The 20,389-nt window shown below is 39.6% G+C and overlaps 1 protein-coding gene across 1 annotated transcript; it reads right to left on the minus strand.

Moving 5' to 3' along the window:
• Positions 1-1,142: 1,142 nt before the first annotated feature.
• Positions 1,143-18,163, minus strand: METAP2 (methionyl aminopeptidase 2). Its single transcript, XM_052774764.1, has 11 exons — positions 17,934-18,163; positions 16,963-17,064; positions 13,707-13,772; positions 13,270-13,372; positions 8,535-8,696; positions 6,767-6,948; positions 6,588-6,682; positions 6,405-6,501; positions 5,788-5,891; positions 3,175-3,290; positions 1,143-1,933 (listed from the first exon to the last, which is right to left on the minus strand). Exons 1-11 carry the CDS (start codon positions 18,112-18,114, stop codon positions 1,681-1,683), a joined length of 1,461 nt encoding a protein of 486 aa, XP_052630724.1. The 5' UTR covers positions 18,115-18,163; the 3' UTR covers positions 1,143-1,680.
• Between the last annotated feature and the right edge of the window lie 2,226 nt (positions 18,164-20,389).

Consider the following 20,389-nt stretch of genomic DNA (forward strand, 5'->3'; position numbering starts at 1 on the left):
ACTTTGCAATGTACAAGCACATACACTAGTTACCGTTTGTTTGGAAGTTGAGACACACATGCCCACACAGCTGCATAAATTACTTAAAATTCATTGCTGGGATGCCAAGACTCCCAAACAGCAACAACAGAAATACACATTTCAGTATCCTATTTCATCCATTTCTACAAGTTTAAACAGTACTAAATTTAAACAATTCTTACAATCAGGGAAAAAACCCACCAATATCTATTATTTTTAAACTGTAGGCAGTACATGACATTGCTCCCCTCGAAACTGCAGCTCACATACGTGGGTTTTAAAGGACAAAAATGCAGCTTTTACCCAAAAACAGGGGGAAAGAACTGGTATTTCTAAATTAGTATGAACTCCTCTACAAATAAACACAGGCTGTGACTATAAGGAGCAGGTGAAGTGTCTCTGTTTCCTAAGCAGTAATGTTTAAGGCACTGTTGTTGACCTATTAAAGAAGCTGTCATTTTTGTTACCAGTAACTATGTAAAATTTTAATATGCAAGTCATGAGGTAAATATACATCACTGGAAGACATTGTGCATCTAGGCCTGAAGAGCCATGGGATTTAATTTACCTTTACAAACGAGATTCAACAGTCAGATTCACTGCAGCAGGAAGACAGATCATGACCTCTTATGTCAAGAAAACATCAAATACTCCAGATTAGTTTGCTGGTATGGAAGAACTTTTTAACACTCAAAAAAAATTGTTTTCGTTGTCCCCACGACTTGTCCAATCAAATGTGAACTTTAAGGACACTGGGAATCATGAAGGAAAATTTTACTCCATGCAAGAGGGCATGCCAATGGCAAAGAATATGTAAGGATATATACTAATATTCACAGGTGACTTCAGCCCGAAGTTGCATGCTGCTGCTAACAGCAACAGAGACCATCAAATGCGTTTGACAGGTTCTAATACAGCTGAAGTCTAAACTGAAGACTGGCACACTCAAAACCAAATCGCACCACGCACCTTTACTGAAGTTGTCACATTCTGTCCTGCAAAGAGTTGATGACTTCTTGCCCTGCATCCCAGCACTGACAAGACTATTTAAATAAGCACTGAAAGGCCAAGTTTCGTATTAAGGGTAAGACAGGTCCAGTTTCAAGACAAGAAATGGCAAATCAAGTTTGTAAAATATTTAATAGAGCAGTTTCCCAGCAGACTCCTGACCAGAATCATAACCAGACTTCTAAAAAGTATATATATTTTTAGATCTGAAAATTTGTCTTTATTTTTTACAAAATGGATTCCAGGAAGTTTAAAAGGCAATATCATAGAGGACTTGGGCGCAGAAATCAGGTGTCGTCATTCAAAGCATTCAAGTAGGAATATGGTAATATAAATATTTGAAAAGCATCTTTTATCATAAATGTTCAAAACAAAATGTATAACTCATTCCAAACTAAAAACTGAGCTTTATAGCACGTATTTCCCTGAACAGAAAAAATAAGTAACTTTTGAAATATTTCTAAAGGCCTGAAAGCTTTTTCCTTGGTTAGTTACATTAGAAGACTTGCCTTTGATTAAATTCCTTCCTTTCCAAATATGGAAAGTATTACATCAGTCCACTGTTAAAACAGACAATATGTTGCAAATTAATTCTGGTATAGTATGTTCCAACAAAGCCTAGAATATAAAGGTGCTGAGGTGGCTTTGAGTTTAGTAGTCATCTCCTCTGCTGACAACCTCCTTGCATGTCGGGCGCAACAGTATAGTATGCTCAAACTGTGCTGTGTATGAGCCTTTAATGTCGCATAAGGGAGGATATGGATCCACTATACCCAAGTCGCACAGGTTCTTCAATGCCATTAGGTATTTACTCTCTCCCAGGCGATCTAGCCATCTGCGGCAGAAGGCAAGAGTACCAAAGTTTTCATTGATAACATTTAGCAAGTGTTTTGCTCTTGGAAGCCTGGAGAAAAAGAGAACACGTTTGAGAAGAAAGAGGTATCACCAGCAAGCATTCACTACAGAAATAAAACACATGAAGTAAGAGGTTAGATTTCAAGGTATTTTAAGACTGCCCAGTCTTGGGATGTCTTTCTACATCAATCAGGTGTTCTGTTCACAAAAGAAAGTGCATTTTCCTCCTGCAAAAAGATATACTTCAAAACAAATCTGAATGATGCCAAACACCCTGGGCATCCATTTCAAATAGAGGAAGTTAGATTGTGAACGTATCTGCATCTAACTACGCAAGCAAAACTAAATGCAGTGACAGGAATCTTTCTCTTAAATAAAAAAAGGACAATTCATTTTATAAAGAAAAATAGAATTCTTCCTCATCCAAAGAGGTTAATAATCTGAGGCAATCTAGGCGTAAACTCGGTGGTTTAAAACGCTGAGCTGTACTTCTGAAGTCAAATACTCAGTAAGTTTTTTTATTCATACTTCTTACAACATGTAAGCATAAAAATTGGAGATGAATAGATCTGCTCAGAAATAAACTTATTTCCAAACATAAGCAGTTCCTTTCCACCCACCCCCCCCCTTTTTCATATTACTAGGTTGTTCTATGGAAACAAACTAGAACTATCTGGAAAAGCATGTCTACCTGCTATGTTTCTAACCATAATAGCCTTCACTTCAGAAAAGTATGTTGCACTCCTAGAAATGCCAAAATAAAATCCCAGTGAAAAGTGAAAATTAATGATCTATTTCACTTTATAGCAATATGCTGAAACAAGAATTTAAACCCCACAAAATATCCATACAAACAAAACAGATGACATGAATAGCTTGATATATTCCGGGAACAGCACTAAGACAAAGATTGTGGCACACAACCATAATACAGATGTTGATTAAAAAAAAAAATTCCACACATTTAGTATATAGTCTAGTATACAAACATAATCTATATATTATTAATCATAAAAAAATTACTAATGATAGGAAGATTGTTAAAAAACAATCTAGATTTCTGAAGACATAATGTATTTTCTCCATTTCCAGACTCTTTGGAATAAGTCCATATTGTTCCAGACTTACAATCAGAGCGTATTTCATAACAAGAACAATGCTAACACCACCCTTTGAGTCCTCTGACAGCCTTATTAATTAGTGAAGAACCTGCATTGTATCAAATTTAAACCCTAAGGGGGTGGTAGCTCTAGCACAATATACCAACAAAAAACAACAACAAAATCCAACCTTATTGGCACATGCCCAACATCAAAGTTCTTCATATAATGAGAACACTCCATATCATCATGAACAACACCTTTTCCTGTGCTACCGAAGGTTTCTATAGCATATACTTCACCTTCCTAAGGAGAGAAAAAAAAAGGGTACATGTTGCAGTATGAAAATAATTGACATTGGGCCATTCTCAGTATAACAACTTCTGAATACAAGTAATTAAATGTGAATAGATTCAATCACCAAATCAATGTAGAGAAAAATTCAATACGGAGATTTCACACAGTAAAGTTACAGACATCTCCAAATCATCAGCTATTTATGTTAGTACCATTTTATTTGTTTCAAGCCATAAATATCAGCACATTTCTAGTCACAAATTCTCAAAGTCATTGCAGTTAAAACACTGTCAAAGCATACATCTAACATAGCTAAGAAACTACATTCTGCTGCAAAACATTTGCTAACTGGAAGTAATTCTCCTTTGCTATTCAGATAGAAGTCCTAAGAAATGTATAGTTTAGACATAGCAAATAGATGTTGATTACAGAGACTTACTGCACTGAAGAACTTTCTGCCCAATTTCTGCAAGAATTTTCTGGTAACAGCTGCTAGTATAAACCCTTAACCTGCTCATTTCCACTCCACAAGATGAATTTCTTCAAGAAATGAAGGTGATCTATATCTGCAAGGGCATTATCAAAATTCTAGCCAAGAACATACTGAAACGCCATTATATAAACTCATTTCTGCCAAGTGCATTCACATATCCTTAATGGTAGGACTGTGAAAGGGACTTAACAAGATAGGGCATCAAACATTAACAGACAGCGGGAGCTGGGTTTTTCAGTTTAAGCTACTTTGAAAGTCACAACCCAAAAATAAGAAGCCATATGAAAAGCAGTAACACAGGCTTCAAATTCAAGACAAACTCTTAAAGATTCCCCTGAATATTCAACTGATTTCATTTAAAAAAACAAAACAAAACACAAAACCACAAAAACCCACACACAATGCCACAAAAAAAATTCACTTTACACCCACTTTTTCAGAATAAGTATCGTCAGAGGCTCTATTTCTCTCCGTCACAAAAAACTCATTGGATTGCAGTTTGATACTATAATTAGTACAGTACAGCAAGAGCTTGGCTATGCTCCACATTCTTCATTGGCAAAACTCACCGTCTTTAACGATGTGGGATTGTGTCCTAAGTAACCTACAGAAGCTGAAGAAATTAAAAAATGTCTTCTCCCCAGTGTCTGGATATTCAATTAAAACAAATCTCAAAGCTCTGAAATCTTTAAGTAAGGTTTGCTTAAAGAACACTTAAGTTTTGTACTAGTAATATACCGATGATGGATGATATACAAGACCTAACCATTCACTAAGCTAAAACAAGAAGGCCACGCAAGCTTCTTCTGCCTTCCTTTTCCAATAATCTTTAATCGCTTTGCACACTCCTATAGATAAGATGCTAGTTAAAACTTTGTCTTTTTGCTCACATCATTAACAAGGTGATCAACAATTATGATACAAGTTTTGGGTGATGAGAGTGAGTCTACCTCACAAAACAATCCTGTCCAGACCACAACTGTTCCTATTCAGCTCTTACAAGTCTTACTTACTCTGATAGGCTTACTAGTGACCATTGCTGATCAGTGATCAGGCTTAGAATGAAATTAAAAGCTTCTTATCTCATTACCAATCTTTTAAATAAGCCTTCTTATCTTGTTAGAACACAAGCTTACATCAAAATGGGGGCTAAATCTCAGGTTACATATTTTAATACTGCCTTTCCAATTGGTAGTTTGCCACATCATGTACAGCAGTTTCTCTTCCCTGCTCCAAAACGCTACTCAAACAACATCTTTCATCCAGCCTCTCACATTAACTAGAAATATGCTTATTGTTTTGTATCTGCAAAGAAAAACTGCACTGGAAGCTTTTCAAGAAAGATACCATATCTAACTGTACTTGCAAAAAGTCATCCAAAGCTACGACACTACAGAATTATTTCTCAAGAACTACCTGAGCAAGAGAAGATTGTTATTTTGTCTTTTTAATTATAGAGTGAACAAACAAGGAAAGTGTGAATGACTGGCAAGTCCAAACACCTTTCAGAAAAACTCTGGTCCCTCATGCTCACCCCAAAATCTGAATTCTTGTCCTTTTCCCTGCTCCTAAGTGCAACATTTCAACAGTGCATTTAAGTAACATATACACATTGAGAAATAAATACGCAAGAGTTTCCGTAAGCATCACTAAGGCCTTTCAGATTTCAAGGAGGGGAGGGGTTGTTGTTTGGTGGGCTTGTCTTTTTGTTTGTTTCGGGGGGGGGGGGGGGGGGTTGTTTGTGGGTTTTTTTTTTAAATAGCAGGGTTCCAAGGCTTCAATTTCAGGAAGTGTTAGACAGCAGAACACTCCAGGGCTAAATGGAGAAGCCACGAAGATGAAACAAGAGTAATCACTCCTTTACAGTAACACTACAAAGTACAGCAAAGTTTTTCCTCTGCTGCTATTATCCACCAGGATCACAAATACTACACATTAGGACCACGCAGGAAATACTATTCTTGCAGTGACAGTTGGGGAAACTTAAGAGAAAGATCTAAGAACTCCATTTACCTCCATTCTTGTGGCTTCTCCTCCTTTCACAATGGGCACCGTTTTTCCAGCATGTATCCTATATGGCCCAATCGAGTGTCCATTCAAATTGCGAATTGGTTTCACTTTTGAAGAAAACATTAATATTACAGGCGATTTCCTAACATGTTAAACTCTTTAAAGCAATTTGGTTTGTTAGCCCATACTGAAAGTACAATAGTGACTCATCATAGTGCAGAGGAACTAAACACAAAACTATCCACGCATGTTGCACAAATTCCAGCCAAGACCCAAGTTAGTTTTGTATGCTACATAAAAACTTCATTATTAAAGACTAGCAACTCCAACAGTAACAAAAGTTTATTAATAAAGCCAAACAGCAGCTATCAAATCATTGGTACATTTTGAAACAGTTGTTTGGCCTTCATCTTATCTGTTAAAGGTACAATACTTCGAAGGATAAGCCAAGAACATTCCTCCAGAGGAATGGCAAGCCAGCCAGAAACATATATTTATGCAAGTCACTCATACCATACTTCTGGTACAGAGGTCTTTTCAATACCATACAAATAAATCAGTATTTCTACAAACATATATACTCTAAGAGCAACTATCCTTGTATAAAGAAAAGAACTTGCCTTGGTATGTTTTGCCATCAATTTCAACCTCATAAGACTCCATAACTTCTTGTATGGCCTCCCCCACATCACAGAGACGTACATCTATTCCAGCACACTGAAAATAAAGTGCAAAAATAAATGGAAAATAATTGCAAAGTTTACTGTAAAAGACTTGGTAAATGACTTGCATAACGATCATACCTTTATTCCAGTATTTGTGGCATCCTTTACAGCTTGTAATAGTCTGTCAAATTTTGGATTGAATGTGACTGTAAAAGCACAGTCAATAATACGACCTGAAATCAGCAGAAGTTAATTAGCTTCATAGTCTTTGCACTGAAGAATGTTCTCAAAGTTTTAATTCATAAATGAAAACTAACCACTAATATGTGTCCCAAAATCTATTTTGCAAATATCGTCGTACTGCAGGACTGTGGGATCCCCAGCATTGGGAGTGTAGTGGGCAGCACAATTGTTCAGAGAGCACCCAGTAGGAAATGCAAGACCTGCATTTAAACCATTTTCCTTTATCAGCTTACGTGAGCAGTCTTCTAGTTTTTCACTAAAAGGCAGAGGGGAGGGAGAAGAAAAAAAGAACATAACAGTTTTCATTAATATTTCTTATGATGACTTCAAATAAATCAATGCAAGAACAAAACCTCAGAAAAATATTCAAGCAAATGTTTTCATTTGAATCTTAAACTACTTGTATGCTAACTAGAAGGAGACTCTAGACTGGAGAACATAAGTACAACATAATGATCTTCAGTTCTTAGTGTTGTTTCTTCTACCCTTTCTTGGGCAAAACTAAGTACTTCACTAGTCCATCCTTTACAAGCTACATTTAACTCATTCTTCCTGAGCAGCAGAGGTTATACAACTGAAGTTTAGGCAAATTAAATGCATTTTTTCAATTACTGGGATTTATGAGACTAGCATTTGTTCTTCCTTTTTTGTCTACTCTAGAGCTGTTAACTACTGGAAAGCTACAGATACATGTCCACCAGCGCATACTCCTATAGTGGCAGCAAATGATGTAAACTGCAGCTCACATCAGTGCACCATACTCTGATTTTATTTAAGAAAGCTATTCACTCAGAGCAATCTGGAAAAAGAAGAGAGCTTATTTTAATAGGCAAGTCCCCATAGTCTGAGGTACTTGAGGAAGAAAAGTCATGTTTTGAGAAAATTATTGCTTGTAACTGTAACAGTCAAACTGTGTAATTCAATATGACAGATTTGTTTCAGCCAGACAGTGATTATTAAGACAGCTGTCTTTCTTCCACTTCCCCTGATGGTGTATTATTTCTTTCTGTTATCCTCACACAGCTACCTTGGGGATCAACTCTGATTAGCTTTCTTACTATCCTATTCTTGTCAGCAGAGTTCTCAGTCATACCAGGCTGAAAGCACCTGATTTTGGAAGCTAAACTGTCCTGGATCACTCTAGATAAACTGAAGGATAGAAAGCGGAATAGTTGGAAGAGTCAAGAGACTCAGTCCATGCCAATAATTTCTTTAAATTTTACCTTAATCACACTCATGTTTATCTTGCTCCATTTGCTCAGTTACTTCTTATCAACTGTTTCTCAGTTGATAACAACAAAGAAACATTGTGTTTCTCCAGAAACGTCAGTCAGTGACAGACTAAACAGACAAAACCTTCCTCCCCTGCACTGAGTACACAGCCATGCCGTTTGTATGCCTCCTTTGCCTACTCCCTGCCGCAGACTGCACCTGCACTGCTCACCCACATAGCTTTTCACTGACAATTCTGGCAAAAGCCAGGATGTTTACTACCACTATTGATGCTTCTCTCAGCACCGCTGCAGAACTTATGTGCAAGAGTAGCCAAGGCACTGAACATTAAAATCAAGCATGTGCTCAAAATAAGTGAACATAACTGAAAGCTTAGCTTGAAATTCAGTATGATCCCAGGCCCTGTAAAGCTGCATAAGCTAAGAATATGTTATAAGAGGAAACTTAAAGGAAATAATTGGGGATACTGGTTGTGTACTTCAAACAGAAATCCCTCCAACACTCAGGACACAGTGAATCAAGCACACAAAATTGAGACTAAATCCCTCCCCCTCTGAAAACTGAAGAAAAATCTACAGCAGGGGTCTTTGAGAAGACCTGTGTCCTCACCAGATTTCTATCATTGTCATTCCAGGTTTTATCCAGCTCATAACGTATTTCCTCACTTGTCTGTGTGCCTCTGCAGCCTCCCGAAAATCATTCCAGATTTCCTCACTGGCTTGGTCTAGTGCCTTCTTCTCTTCACTAGTTGTTCTCCAAGCAGCAGTTCGCCTTCAAAATAAATAAAGTGTGTCACGAAAAGTTACTGTAATCACAGTAGTCATTACAACTTCTGTCTAAAGCCTGCAAAGTGTTTATTAACCAGTCAGGTCTACTTTCCGCTTTGCAACAAAAAAGATCCTGATTTATAAAATTTTCAGAAAGGAAGCCTACTAAAAAAACCAAAAACAAACCAAAACCCAAACTACCAGCACCACAGACTAGCACATATGAAAGGCTGTAACATTGCAGAAAAAAAAAAAAAAATCATGTATACATAGAAATCAAACTCAGTTAGACCATGAACCGTATTATTCCCTTCACATTTTCAAAAGCCTTACCTCCCAACCCTCCCAAAGCCCAGAGAAGCAGTGTGCTTGAAGGATGCATAATACTTTTTGAAAAGACAGAACAGGTGTATAAAATTCATATCAATGCCTGCAATTCTACCTTGAGTTTAGCAGGGCAAATCACTGCAACATGCTCTGCTCATGCAAAAAGTTTATTTTTTGCACAATCTTACTCATTCAGACACTGCTCTTCCTGTACGGAGAAGAGTCTCAGCACTGTAGTGTAGCTACTTGGCCTAGAAACTGTTACTGCCACAGAGACAATAAGCTCCTTGAAAATTTAAGAGCTTGCAGTTCCAGTATTACTTTTGCTCACCCTCAGAATATTGAGGTAGTAACACCTAACACAGTGCATAGTAACTACGACACACGCCAGGAAGTTATTTTCTAAATTTGCTGGATGGTGAGTTAACATTTGTTCCAGGAGAATACCACTCATTCTGCCTCTTCAGTAGGTTCATAAAACAAATACAAGAATAATTTTCAATAGAAGACTGAATATAAGATTCATTTTGAATATATTTTTTTATTATGCAAGTAACCATACAACTAAGGTTCCAAGCAAGCAAGCAAACAAACAAAAAAGTAATTTAAGCACTCCAGCAACTGTCAGAACTTAACTAAAATACTACTCTTCTGACTACAAAGTAGAGATACCCTTCAAATGGTGAAGCCGGAGCCCCGTAATGATGCAAAAAACCCTGGTGATAACTCAAAAGAACTCCATACATGCTATGCAGGACAAATACTACTAAAAACAATACACAGCTGCACATCCTGGTAGGTGGGCCATAAAAGAAAAGGGATGATGGACAAGATGGACCAAAGATGCTGAACTATGCCAAAGTTTCCAAATTTAGAAATTAACTTTTACCTTTATGTAAGTGGGCTGATTCTAAGCAAACAGCTGAATAGGATTACTTTTTGAAATCCAAAGGTGTAGCTACTTACCCATTTCATAAACACGCAACTTGGCTCCATTCTAAGAGTTTCCTTCACAGCCAAAAACCAGGTATGAGTGAACCAACTGACTATGCCCTGCAATTTTGCTGCATTTTGAACCGAGTATTTATACAGTCTTAAGAAGCCTGCAATCCTAAAGCACAGTTGAAAAGATGAAGGATAACAGGCTATTCTATACAATTTTTCTCAGGATGGCCAGAGGATCCAAATATTTTGAGACCCTTTTGCTTGTTTCCCTTGAACTTCCTGCTCCTTTTCAGATAAAGTAACAACAGTGCAAAGGAGAAATCCCATGCTTACTTCAGGCTGCAACACCTGAGCCGCCGACTGCACTTGGAAATTGGACTACTGCCAGCACAGTAGTCACGGCACAAGAAGACAAAAAAAGGTGTATTGCAGAAAAACAGTGGGGAAGAGGGACTTGAGGATCCTTTCAGACTGCTCTGGATTCCAGCAGGAAACACGCTCTGGCAGCAAGAGCTGCTGACAGAGTCTGGGCAGCCGCTCTGCCACCAGTCACGGACTCAAGAGCAAACTCCAGTGAACTGGCAGGAATCCGTCCTCATTCTACCTACTGTATTTCAGCATATCATCACTCCATGCAAGACAACTGGGAGACAAAATAGCCTCTACATTTAAAAATACTGTATCAGACCCAAAGCATTTTGCTGCCAAAGGTGCACCACTGCCACCTGGGAGCTCAGGAAAGGAGGCGACAAGAAATCCTGCTTGGGCATAAGCACTTCAGGACATGTGAAAAATCAATTGATCAGATAAAGGTCTCAAACCAAACATCAAGTCCTCTGACAAGTACATGAGCTAACAAGCTTTTTTGAGGATGGTTTCCTAATGTGTTGGCTACCACATAAGTCAGCTTAAGAAGTTCATCTCTTGCGCCAAGCCATTTGTTCCCATCTTTTCACTCCAGTTCACAGCCCCCAGTTTTCACTAGTACGAATCTTTATAGGATTGTGCTGTAAACTAGAATTTAGTAATCAAAAAAAGAATTCCAGAAAATAATTCCCTCAGATTATTTTAACCCAGGTAACAGCACAGGAGCAGAAACAAGCAGGCAGGGACAAGAATCCCTTAATCCCACTTCAACAAAGTAAGTGTATCACGAAATATTGCTTATAGCTTTTCCACCCTCACTGTCAGATCATTTCAAATTCCGGTGTCTTCAACAAAAAACGTAAGCCTTCAAACAGAACTGAATACCTGAGATATTTAGACAACAGACTAACAGCATTGATATTTTTATAAGAATTAATTCTTTGCTATTTCTTCCCCTGAAAATTGAATGATACCCACTTCTAGTTCAGCTTCCTGCACAAAATACACAATTCTAGGTTGATGAGAGGTAACTTTAGAAAGCATGTGACACCAAGAGTTAAGATTAGAAGTGCAATTCTTCAAAAAAATCAAAGACAAAACCCTACTGACCTCAGCATGAATAAGAAGTGGCACAAAAATGCTTCACCAATATATAAAATTAAACTATTAATCACAATAGGAAAATACCCTAGCATTCATGTCAGCTACTAATGTAAGTAGCTGCTTATGTTAGGAAATGCTGAAGTATCATCCTAAGAGTTAACTATTCAAATTAGGAAGAAAACCAAGCATGCATTTGCTTAAGCAAATCATATAAAGAAACTATTTCGGGATCCTTAGAACAGTATATTCTTCTTCCACAACAGAACATTCTTGGTACAGAAAAGATGCCCCACTTAAATCCTGTTAGAAAAAGTGGTTTGGTTTTGTTGTTTTGTGTTGGTTTTTTTTTTTTTCCTTTCAAATGAATAGTAGCAAACCCACAGTAGAACATTTAATCTTCAATAGCTGGATATGTAACAGAGGTGTAAAAATAGTGTGTCATTGGTTAATAAACTATGAACATGCTTAAGATGTTTATAATCTAATTTCCTGGATTGCTTAAAACATGTCCTTCTGAACGTGGCATACACATATACAGACAAACACTTAACTCTTATGCATGAAAGAATCACTCCTGAATCAGCCTGTCAGGACTATCCTGTGAAAGTCCTTCATTAGCATGCTAATACTGTGCATACAAACAAGGCAGTCATTTATAAATAAATATGAGCACACCTTGTGATCAAATTGAAGTCATTAAAAAGAAGAAAAGGCTTTCTCAAAACCAAATTTTAATCTCATAAAAATGAAACCCTATTATCTGTGAATATCTGAACACAATTTATAGGATGTACTAGACACTCTTAACTATGTTGCTTACACTCTATGAGAAACAGACATTGACTTTAAACAACCAATAAATGTTTTAAAGCAATTTCATTCTGAAAAAAAAGTAATTGAAAACTAAACAGTGCTTTCAGAAATATAAATATTTATCTACTCCCCCCCCCCCCCCCAGTTTAAACTATTTTTTCAGTTTTGATTTGAAATTTCCTGGGAAGTTTTCAGTAATACTTGGTCTTTTCATTCAGATTTTCATGCAATTCAAGCTAATTCCACCCTGTCCATGTCCCCCCCCCCCACCCCATTCGAGTAAAACATGACCTTCCATAACACTTCATGTAGGAAAAATCAGGAAACTCAGTCAAACTGGTATATCCTAGCTCCTAACAAAGCATAAGCAAATAGTAGTACCCTATGAAAACATAAGGATGCAGATCTCTGTTCCAGTAAACCACTAGAAGTTGTCACTTGTTTAGTAAATTTGCACACTATTCCCATGTCACTATGAATTATAAAAAAGTTTAGGTTATAATAACTACATATTCATAAAAACAAAGAGAAGCAAAAGGCAGAATACACCACTTAGGCTTTTAAATTAAACTGTCTCATACTCTGAGACTGACATGTCTCCACAAAAAAAAAAACAAAAAAAAAAACAAACAACAAACAAGAAAGTGACATCTAGATGCCCCCAAAACTGCTGCATAACAGTGTCTCATCTCCCTAAATTTTAAAGCTTCACTCAGTTCTAATTCAGACTATATTTTTGTTAGAAGCTGCCTATTGAAATCCTGTTGGTCCCCTGAGCCTCAAGGTCCCCTGCCTCATGGCAATTCTGCTCATACAGGCTATACCTTAATTAAAAGGGCAAGGAAGAAGGAACATTTCTGGCCTGAAGACTTCTATTCATGAAATTCTTAGATGATCCAGGTTAAAAAAAAAAAAAAAAAAGCACATTACAACCCACTTTGTCCATTTAGTTGTACATTAGCAGTTTTGCAATTCAGCACATGCAGATGACAGCATTTTTTTTTTAAGCTTAAAACACTCACCCATCTTGTGTTGGTGGGTATTCACATTCTTCTCCCTTCGGGAATATGTTGCTGGGAAATAGATCACATATTGGAATAGAAGGTGGATCTGTCTGGACTTTAGCTGTTGAGTATAATTTAAGAAAGTTTTACATATGGTACACTGGAAATAAGTATCTTATTTCAACCATAAAAATTAAACAGTACAAGTTATTTAAGATCCCCTTACTAGAATTTGGGCTTCTACCAAAACAACATCCTATCACAATGCCCTCATATTATCTGGCCAATGCTCAAGGTGGTCTTCAGGGATACCAGAAGGAAGAAAACCCAGCCAGACTTAGCCTACAAACCCAAACTGCACCCCAAAATTTGTTTCAGCTGCCAAGAACAGCACTTACACATGCTTACACCAAATACTCATGCAGTCTATCTTTATTTTTGTGCTTGATACCTACGTCCTTTCTTCTTTTTCTTCTTCTTCTTCTTTTTCCCCGTTGCTCCATCTCCTTCACCCTCTCCGTCTACAGGAAAGAAAGCGCTCAGGTGAACATAAAATAACCTTAAAGAACCAAAGAACTTTGAATGAGACACAAAACCATCTGGACTACCTGGAAACACTTCTTTCACAGCAGAATTTAATGGATTAAAAGACAACAGCTAGAAGCTGCCACCAAACCATTAGCATTTTCAGCCCCTACACCAAACGCAGACCTAAGAAAATACTGTCTAAAGCTGATGACTTAAACTTATCACCAAACAGAGAAAAAAAGCAGCTCAGGGGAAGACTTTTCAGAAAGTCCTACTTCAAATTCCTCTGTTCTCAAGTCACCCAAAAAGATGCCTGGGGTTGGGGGAGGGCGTGAGAGAGAACTGTATTAGACACAACATCTAACAAGCTAGGAACTACTGCTTCAAACCCATCTTCTGATGCTTCAGCTAAAGGAACTTAATGCATCTGGAAAGATCAGAAACCCAAACAAATAAAGATGACAGCACTTAGGTCAGGATGAGTTTAATCTGGAAAGAACAGGGAAAGTCACAACCGGCACTGAGCAAAACTACTGCGTGTGGGAGGTACCAGTGGGAGGTTTTCAGAGAGCACAGCATGTAAGCACTAAGAATTGGCCACACCATGTTACAGTCACATTTGCACGTTAACAATAATTCCATGGACTTCACATTTAGCTACATCTAATGCTTAGTTACTTCATACACAATGAAGTATTTATCTAATGTGGTACCATCTAACTAAACCTTCTGGACCTAACCACAAGTTCATTTCAAAATGGATTAAGTACAAGTCATCTACATTTAGAACAGTTACTTTTACCTAAAGCAAAAAATAAAATCGAAAGAACTTTTAGAATCAAGTCAAAGCACTACCATTTTGAATGCATTTATACAGAAACTTTTATTTGCTCATTTATTTAAAAACAAAACCAAACGAAAACACTGATCAGTTGTTCCAGTCACTAGATTCCAAGCCCTTGGTCAGTGTCATCCGCATTTTTATGCTGTAGTGAGTGCTGTAATCCTGCGGCTGGGACAAATTTCAGTAATGTGTTACCCCTGCCCCTCCCCAGCTCATTTTGGCATTAAGTATCTCATTTTACATTTTGGTAAAAAATTGCAAGTATAACTTGCACTACTAGTGTAACTACAATGTCGTCCAGCCCACCAGATTATCCACTAATCCGTATTTCACAGGCAGCCGAAAATCCTTAACAGCACACATAAGTTCCTTTAAAACACGGTAACTTTGCCACATTTCTCTTGACCTTGAGCTGTGCTCAAACCATTCATCAAGAAATGAACTAGACGTGACTCCAGTTCATTCAGCAAGTGATTTTTGGATTTCTTTTTTTTAAACGCTAGGCGTAAACTGCAAAAAAAGTACAGCATTTCTTAAATGTCGCTGTTGCTACCTGCTTATTGTGGCTTTTTCATACATCGCTGCACATGAATCTGCCAACTGCAAGGCAAACTAACCAGGCCTATGCTTTCACGTCCTTGAAGACTGCTGCAGACTAACTGTGCTGCCAGAAACATAACTACTGCATCTGACCAATATCCTGTTTGTCTTCAGGTTATTTAGCTGGTAATCAAAAAAATTTTCACCAGAAAAGCAATTTAAGATCTTTGCAAAACTAAATCCCAACCTTATGCCATTTTGGTAGAGCTGTTTAATAACTTAGCCTAGTATCATGCAAAAATGTTATCTATCAGCATGTTTTAACACTGCAATGGAAATCTGAAGAGCACTTCCTAATCTCTCCCAGATTTCAAAAGGTATACAGTCTCATTTCTGAGGCCACTCAGTTACGGGCTTATCAAGGGGAAAAAAAAAAAGGGAGGGGTAGATATTTTATTGGGTTTAATCTAACACAGCACCATGTCTTCAGCAACACCTCTGAAACTACACAATTAAGATGGCAAGTGGTGAGAACCAGTACAAGCAAAACCACACAGCTGTCTTCAAAAAACTTACAGCAATTTTTATTTTTCTGCAAAAATACTGTTTTTCTAAAAGCACATCCAAGGTCTAATATGTGGGAAAAAAGGAAGATTATTATTTCAGAGATAGCACCACTTCTTTTTTTTTTAATACTTTCTAATACTGTAATACTAACTGCTAACACTGTAAAAAGCATAAAAGAACAAAGCACTTGATCTGCGACTAACGATGTTACTTCTCCTGAGATTTTTTTGCATTTTATAAAGTTTTCACTACCCTCAATACTTCTTACTTTCATTGCAACGATGGCAAAGCACATATTGTATTAATTATCTTTCAAAACTATAACCTGAAATATACCGTAAAACAAATAATCCATCAGAATATACTTCTACGGAAAGTAACTGCATAAAACTGGATGCTATATATAGATTAATAATGTTCAAAGATCAATTTATTTGTAATTTTATATGTCAACTAAGATTTCTAAGCAGAACAGTAAGAACCATGTTAGGGTGCTGAGCCAACTTTAAATGCTAATCCACAAGAAGGAAACTAAATTACTAACTTGAAAAATGTATTTTCTTAAATGTCAATTTCTATTGAGAACCACTCATCAAAACAAAGGAAAGACAGCATTTTTATCTAACATTCCTGCAGAAAAGATGCATGAAGCCTGGATTTCAATACCAGACACTTCCAAGGCACTTTCTTAGAACATCAGCTGCATAGCACAAGCAACACACAAGGCGTATGCCTTGCTTGTGCATTAATCTCTCCCCAGTTCAGTTTTAATGAAAAATTAGGATTACAGAAGAACAGGTTTCAAGTCACTGGTAAAGACTCTAAGACCTTCTATCAATTAAAATGCTCCCTTAAAATTTTCTCTATATTTTTTGTTCTAAGGCAAGAGTAAGTGACATAATTTGGACCATAAATTTATAGTGATGATGGTAATGCAAGTGAGAATGATTTATAGCTTACCTTACCTTAAACTAAACATTTCCCTGCAGTGATAAGATCCTTGAAAACAAGAAGCTTTAACAAAGATGTTATCCCTGTTATTTTTTATATACATGCATGTGTGACATCTAAATTGTTGCCAAAAAAAGTAAAAAGTATATATAGTTGCATCTCAGCTCTGCCAAGAAAAAAACACAACCAAACCCAGAACGCATCTGTAAAAGGTTTGTTAAAATGGGAGTCTAGGAAGACTGAAACTGGAAGTGTCAAGAGAAAAGATAAGTTACACTTGCCTTCATCATCATCATCTTTTTCCTTCTCCTCCAGTGCTTGTTTATCCAATTGTTTTGCTACATCATCAAGAGCACCTTCCATTTCTTTATCTGTTTCTTGTCCTGCTTGTAAAATTAAAGTACGACTTACAGTAAAGGATAGCTCCACATTAGTAAACAATAGCCCCCAAAGCTTTATAGAAATATTATGTGGTACTCATCCTACAGATACCAGAGCACATGCTGATTTTTGTTTGTTTTTTTTTTAAAGCAGACCCAAGGTGTAAGATTATAGGGCACTACAGTGACAGGTACTGTTGCTGAAACTTGCTTATAAAGGCAGCATTATCCAGACGCTTCCGATGACTTTTTTTCTGCCAGGATAACTAATTCTTCTTGCCATAGCAGCAGCCTGCTCTTGTGCGATAATATGGGCGTGAAGTAGATAATTATAAACGCACAGCACGGTCATCACTAACTACCAGCCTGCTAAAACAAACCCAAACCGTAGTTCCTTTACGCTATTTGTCCAGACTTGCACCAGCTCCCTCAGAGAACTTGGGAGGGGTACAGAGACTCCATCACGCGGGATGACTTTTACAGCAGCAGCCTTACGCCTTTCCCCCCCTCAGGGCGCAGGAGGGGATGAGGGAAGCGGTGGCTTCTCCTGCACGCACCGGAGCACGGAGGACTTCCCTCTCCCCACCTTCCCTCGGTGCAGAACGGCAGCAGCATCCTCCCAACACCCGCCAGACCCTTCCTCGTCGCGGGGGGGGAATCCCCCACAGCCCACGCAGCCGCCGCGGGCCGGGACAGCGGCCTCGGCAGCGCCCATCACCCGACCCGCGCCCCGCACGGCGGGACCCTTTAGCCACCCACAGCCGCCCGCTGAACCGCCGACGCGGCCCGGTCTGCCGGGTCACGGCCCCCCCTCAGCCCGCCCCGCCGGCCTGTCAGCGGAGGGTCCCGGCGCGACGCGGCCCGGCCCTTACCCGCGGGGCCCGCTTTGCCCTTCTTCTTCTTCTTGCGCTTCTTCTTGGCACCATCCTCGGCGCCGAGCCCCGCCGCGCCGCCCTCCGCGCCGTCTTTCTCCTCAGGCTCCGGCGGCAGCTCGCCGTTGAGGTGTTTCTCCGCCTCGGCGGCCGCGCTGCCCGCCTGCCCCACGCCCGCCATGTCGCCGCGGCCGCGCCGCCTCCCACACACGGGGCGAGCGAGAGGGAGGGAGCGAGCGGCGGGGCCGGCCCTCCGCTCTATGGTGAGCGCGGGGCACGCCGGGAAGGCTGGAGGACTCCGCCAGGGAGGGGCGGAGGAAGGCGGGGAGGGCTTAGGGGGCTGGCAGGTTTTCTGCTGGTGTAACCATGCTGGCTAAAAATACTACTTTTTTTTTCTTCCTTACCGGTATATTTTAACACCTCTTGCCTGAGGGGTATTTATAGTATATAGTATAACGCAGTTTGGAGCATAGAAAGGTTATAAATGGGTCTTACCCTGCATAACTTGGGTTTTTAAGTGCCTCTGCAGCTAGGTCTTTGCTTAGGAAAACCGGTAATGCCTTGTTACCTCACTGAGGCACGAATTGTGCCCCCCTGGCCCTGCTGAGGCTGGCCGCTGCCTTCGTTATTCCCCACCATGGCTCAGACCCAGGGGCCCGGTCCCTCGCTCCCGGCCTGCTACGATCCTCGGCGAGCACGAGGCTTCAAACCACTGAAGCTGACGTCCAGCGCCGATCAAACGAGCTCCATCCCGGCCTGCGCAGCGGTGTGTTCTCCAGTGGTTTTGCCTGTAAGAGCACTGGAACGTGGAAACATCCAGCTGGGCCTTTCGTGGGACCGGGTTGGGTGCCGGCAAGCTGGCTTCCCTGGGCTCGAGGCACGTCCAGGGCAGCGAGACGTGCCCCACCAGTTGGGAACTGCTGTGGTAGCACTGGTTCCCCATTTAAACCACATCATTCTATGTCCATATCAATTAATATAACTGGGCCACCTCCAGGAGGGTCCTATTACGGTGGCTTAAAGCAGAATAAACCTTGCACAATAGAGAGGTGAGCCTTTTAATGCCCTGCTGCTATTTTCCTGCTGTTTTGTTGCCAGTCAGAATTGACGTTGTCTGCAGCTGATGAAGAGAGCCGTGGAGGAACGGCTCTTTCTCATACTGAGAATGGATGGCACACAAGCATGTGCACTGATGTTGCATAGAACACTATTTTTGTGTATTGCTTTCCATTCTAGTTTTCTAATTAGGTAGAAGAGGAATCTACAGAGCTGGGGGTTTTTTCTGTGGTTGACGGCAGGGGGATGAGGAACACCAGGGGTCATGTTCACTAAGTTCTCCATTTTGAGTCATCTTAGATCTTCCTGTTGTACATTTATTGTAGCTGGGCACTGTAATGGTCTCAAGAGACCCAGTAAGAGTGTTTCTACTTTTGTGTTTGATTTTAATCCATTAGTCTCTCATGTACCAGACTGTTCTTACCCCTCACTATATCCCCTTTGGTGCCTTTGACAGCTTGAAAAAGAGAGCTGTGCTCCTAGCTTGTGCTCCTGATCCATTCACTCTAGTAAGTGCCAAAACAGACAAGTTGCCAGACCATGGATTTTGTTGACTCTAGAACTGAAGTCACAGATAAAGGAGGCCATGAAGTCTAGGTAAGTCCAGGGAATACAGAAGGCGAGATATTGACTAGAGATAGATAAAGGAAAAATAAGGTAGGTAAGAATACATCTCGTGCAGCGGCTACAGACGAGATCCAGAAGTAAGGGCATCAGAGGAAAAGGGACAACAAGTAGAACAAATATTTCTGTGATCAGCTGAATTAATGAAGCCAGTTTTCTCAGAGGGTTCTTTCTTTCCTCCCCAGAATGACTCCAGCACCATTCGTAATCACTGAGGTACCCCAATGAAGAGAGAGGTGGCTTGTGCTTTAGTACTGCATGTGCAGTTGGCCAGCTGACTGGTGCCACACAGTTCAGCAGAGTTTGGCCTGCCTTTTTTTTGGTGGGGACACTTCCTTGGGCCTCTATCGTCTACCCAGCTGCTGATTTTCATGAAGTGTGTCCAGGCATCATTATCTTTGGGTATGTTATTTTGCAAAATCTGCCTGAAACCAGACATTTGCATAAACCTCCTTTCCTTAAAAAAGTAGGCTGAAAATAAATTGTAGTGGGGAGTCACACTTTACTTAACAAAGAATATGAATAAAACCTAGCAGAGTCAAAGAAAATAGGCAGTGAGCTAGAAGAGTCAGGATTAACAATGTGTCTTTACAGTTTGAAGTGCTGCTACACTCTAAGTGCTGTTACTGGACCCAGGAGCACTCCATAAGCTGTGTTCATTAGGCTTGCAGAGAAGAAAGCATGATGGAAGGAGCAAAGTTAAGCACCTTCCAGATTGCATTGCTTCCAGCCCCAGAATTAGCGGCATACTCTATATAAGAGAATACAGATAGCCA

The sequence above is a fragment of the Harpia harpyja genome, chromosome 23 (genome assembly GCF_026419915.1).
Source record: "Harpia harpyja isolate bHarHar1 chromosome 23, bHarHar1 primary haplotype, whole genome shotgun sequence".
Taxonomy (NCBI): domain Eukaryota; kingdom Metazoa; phylum Chordata; class Aves; order Accipitriformes; family Accipitridae; genus Harpia; species Harpia harpyja.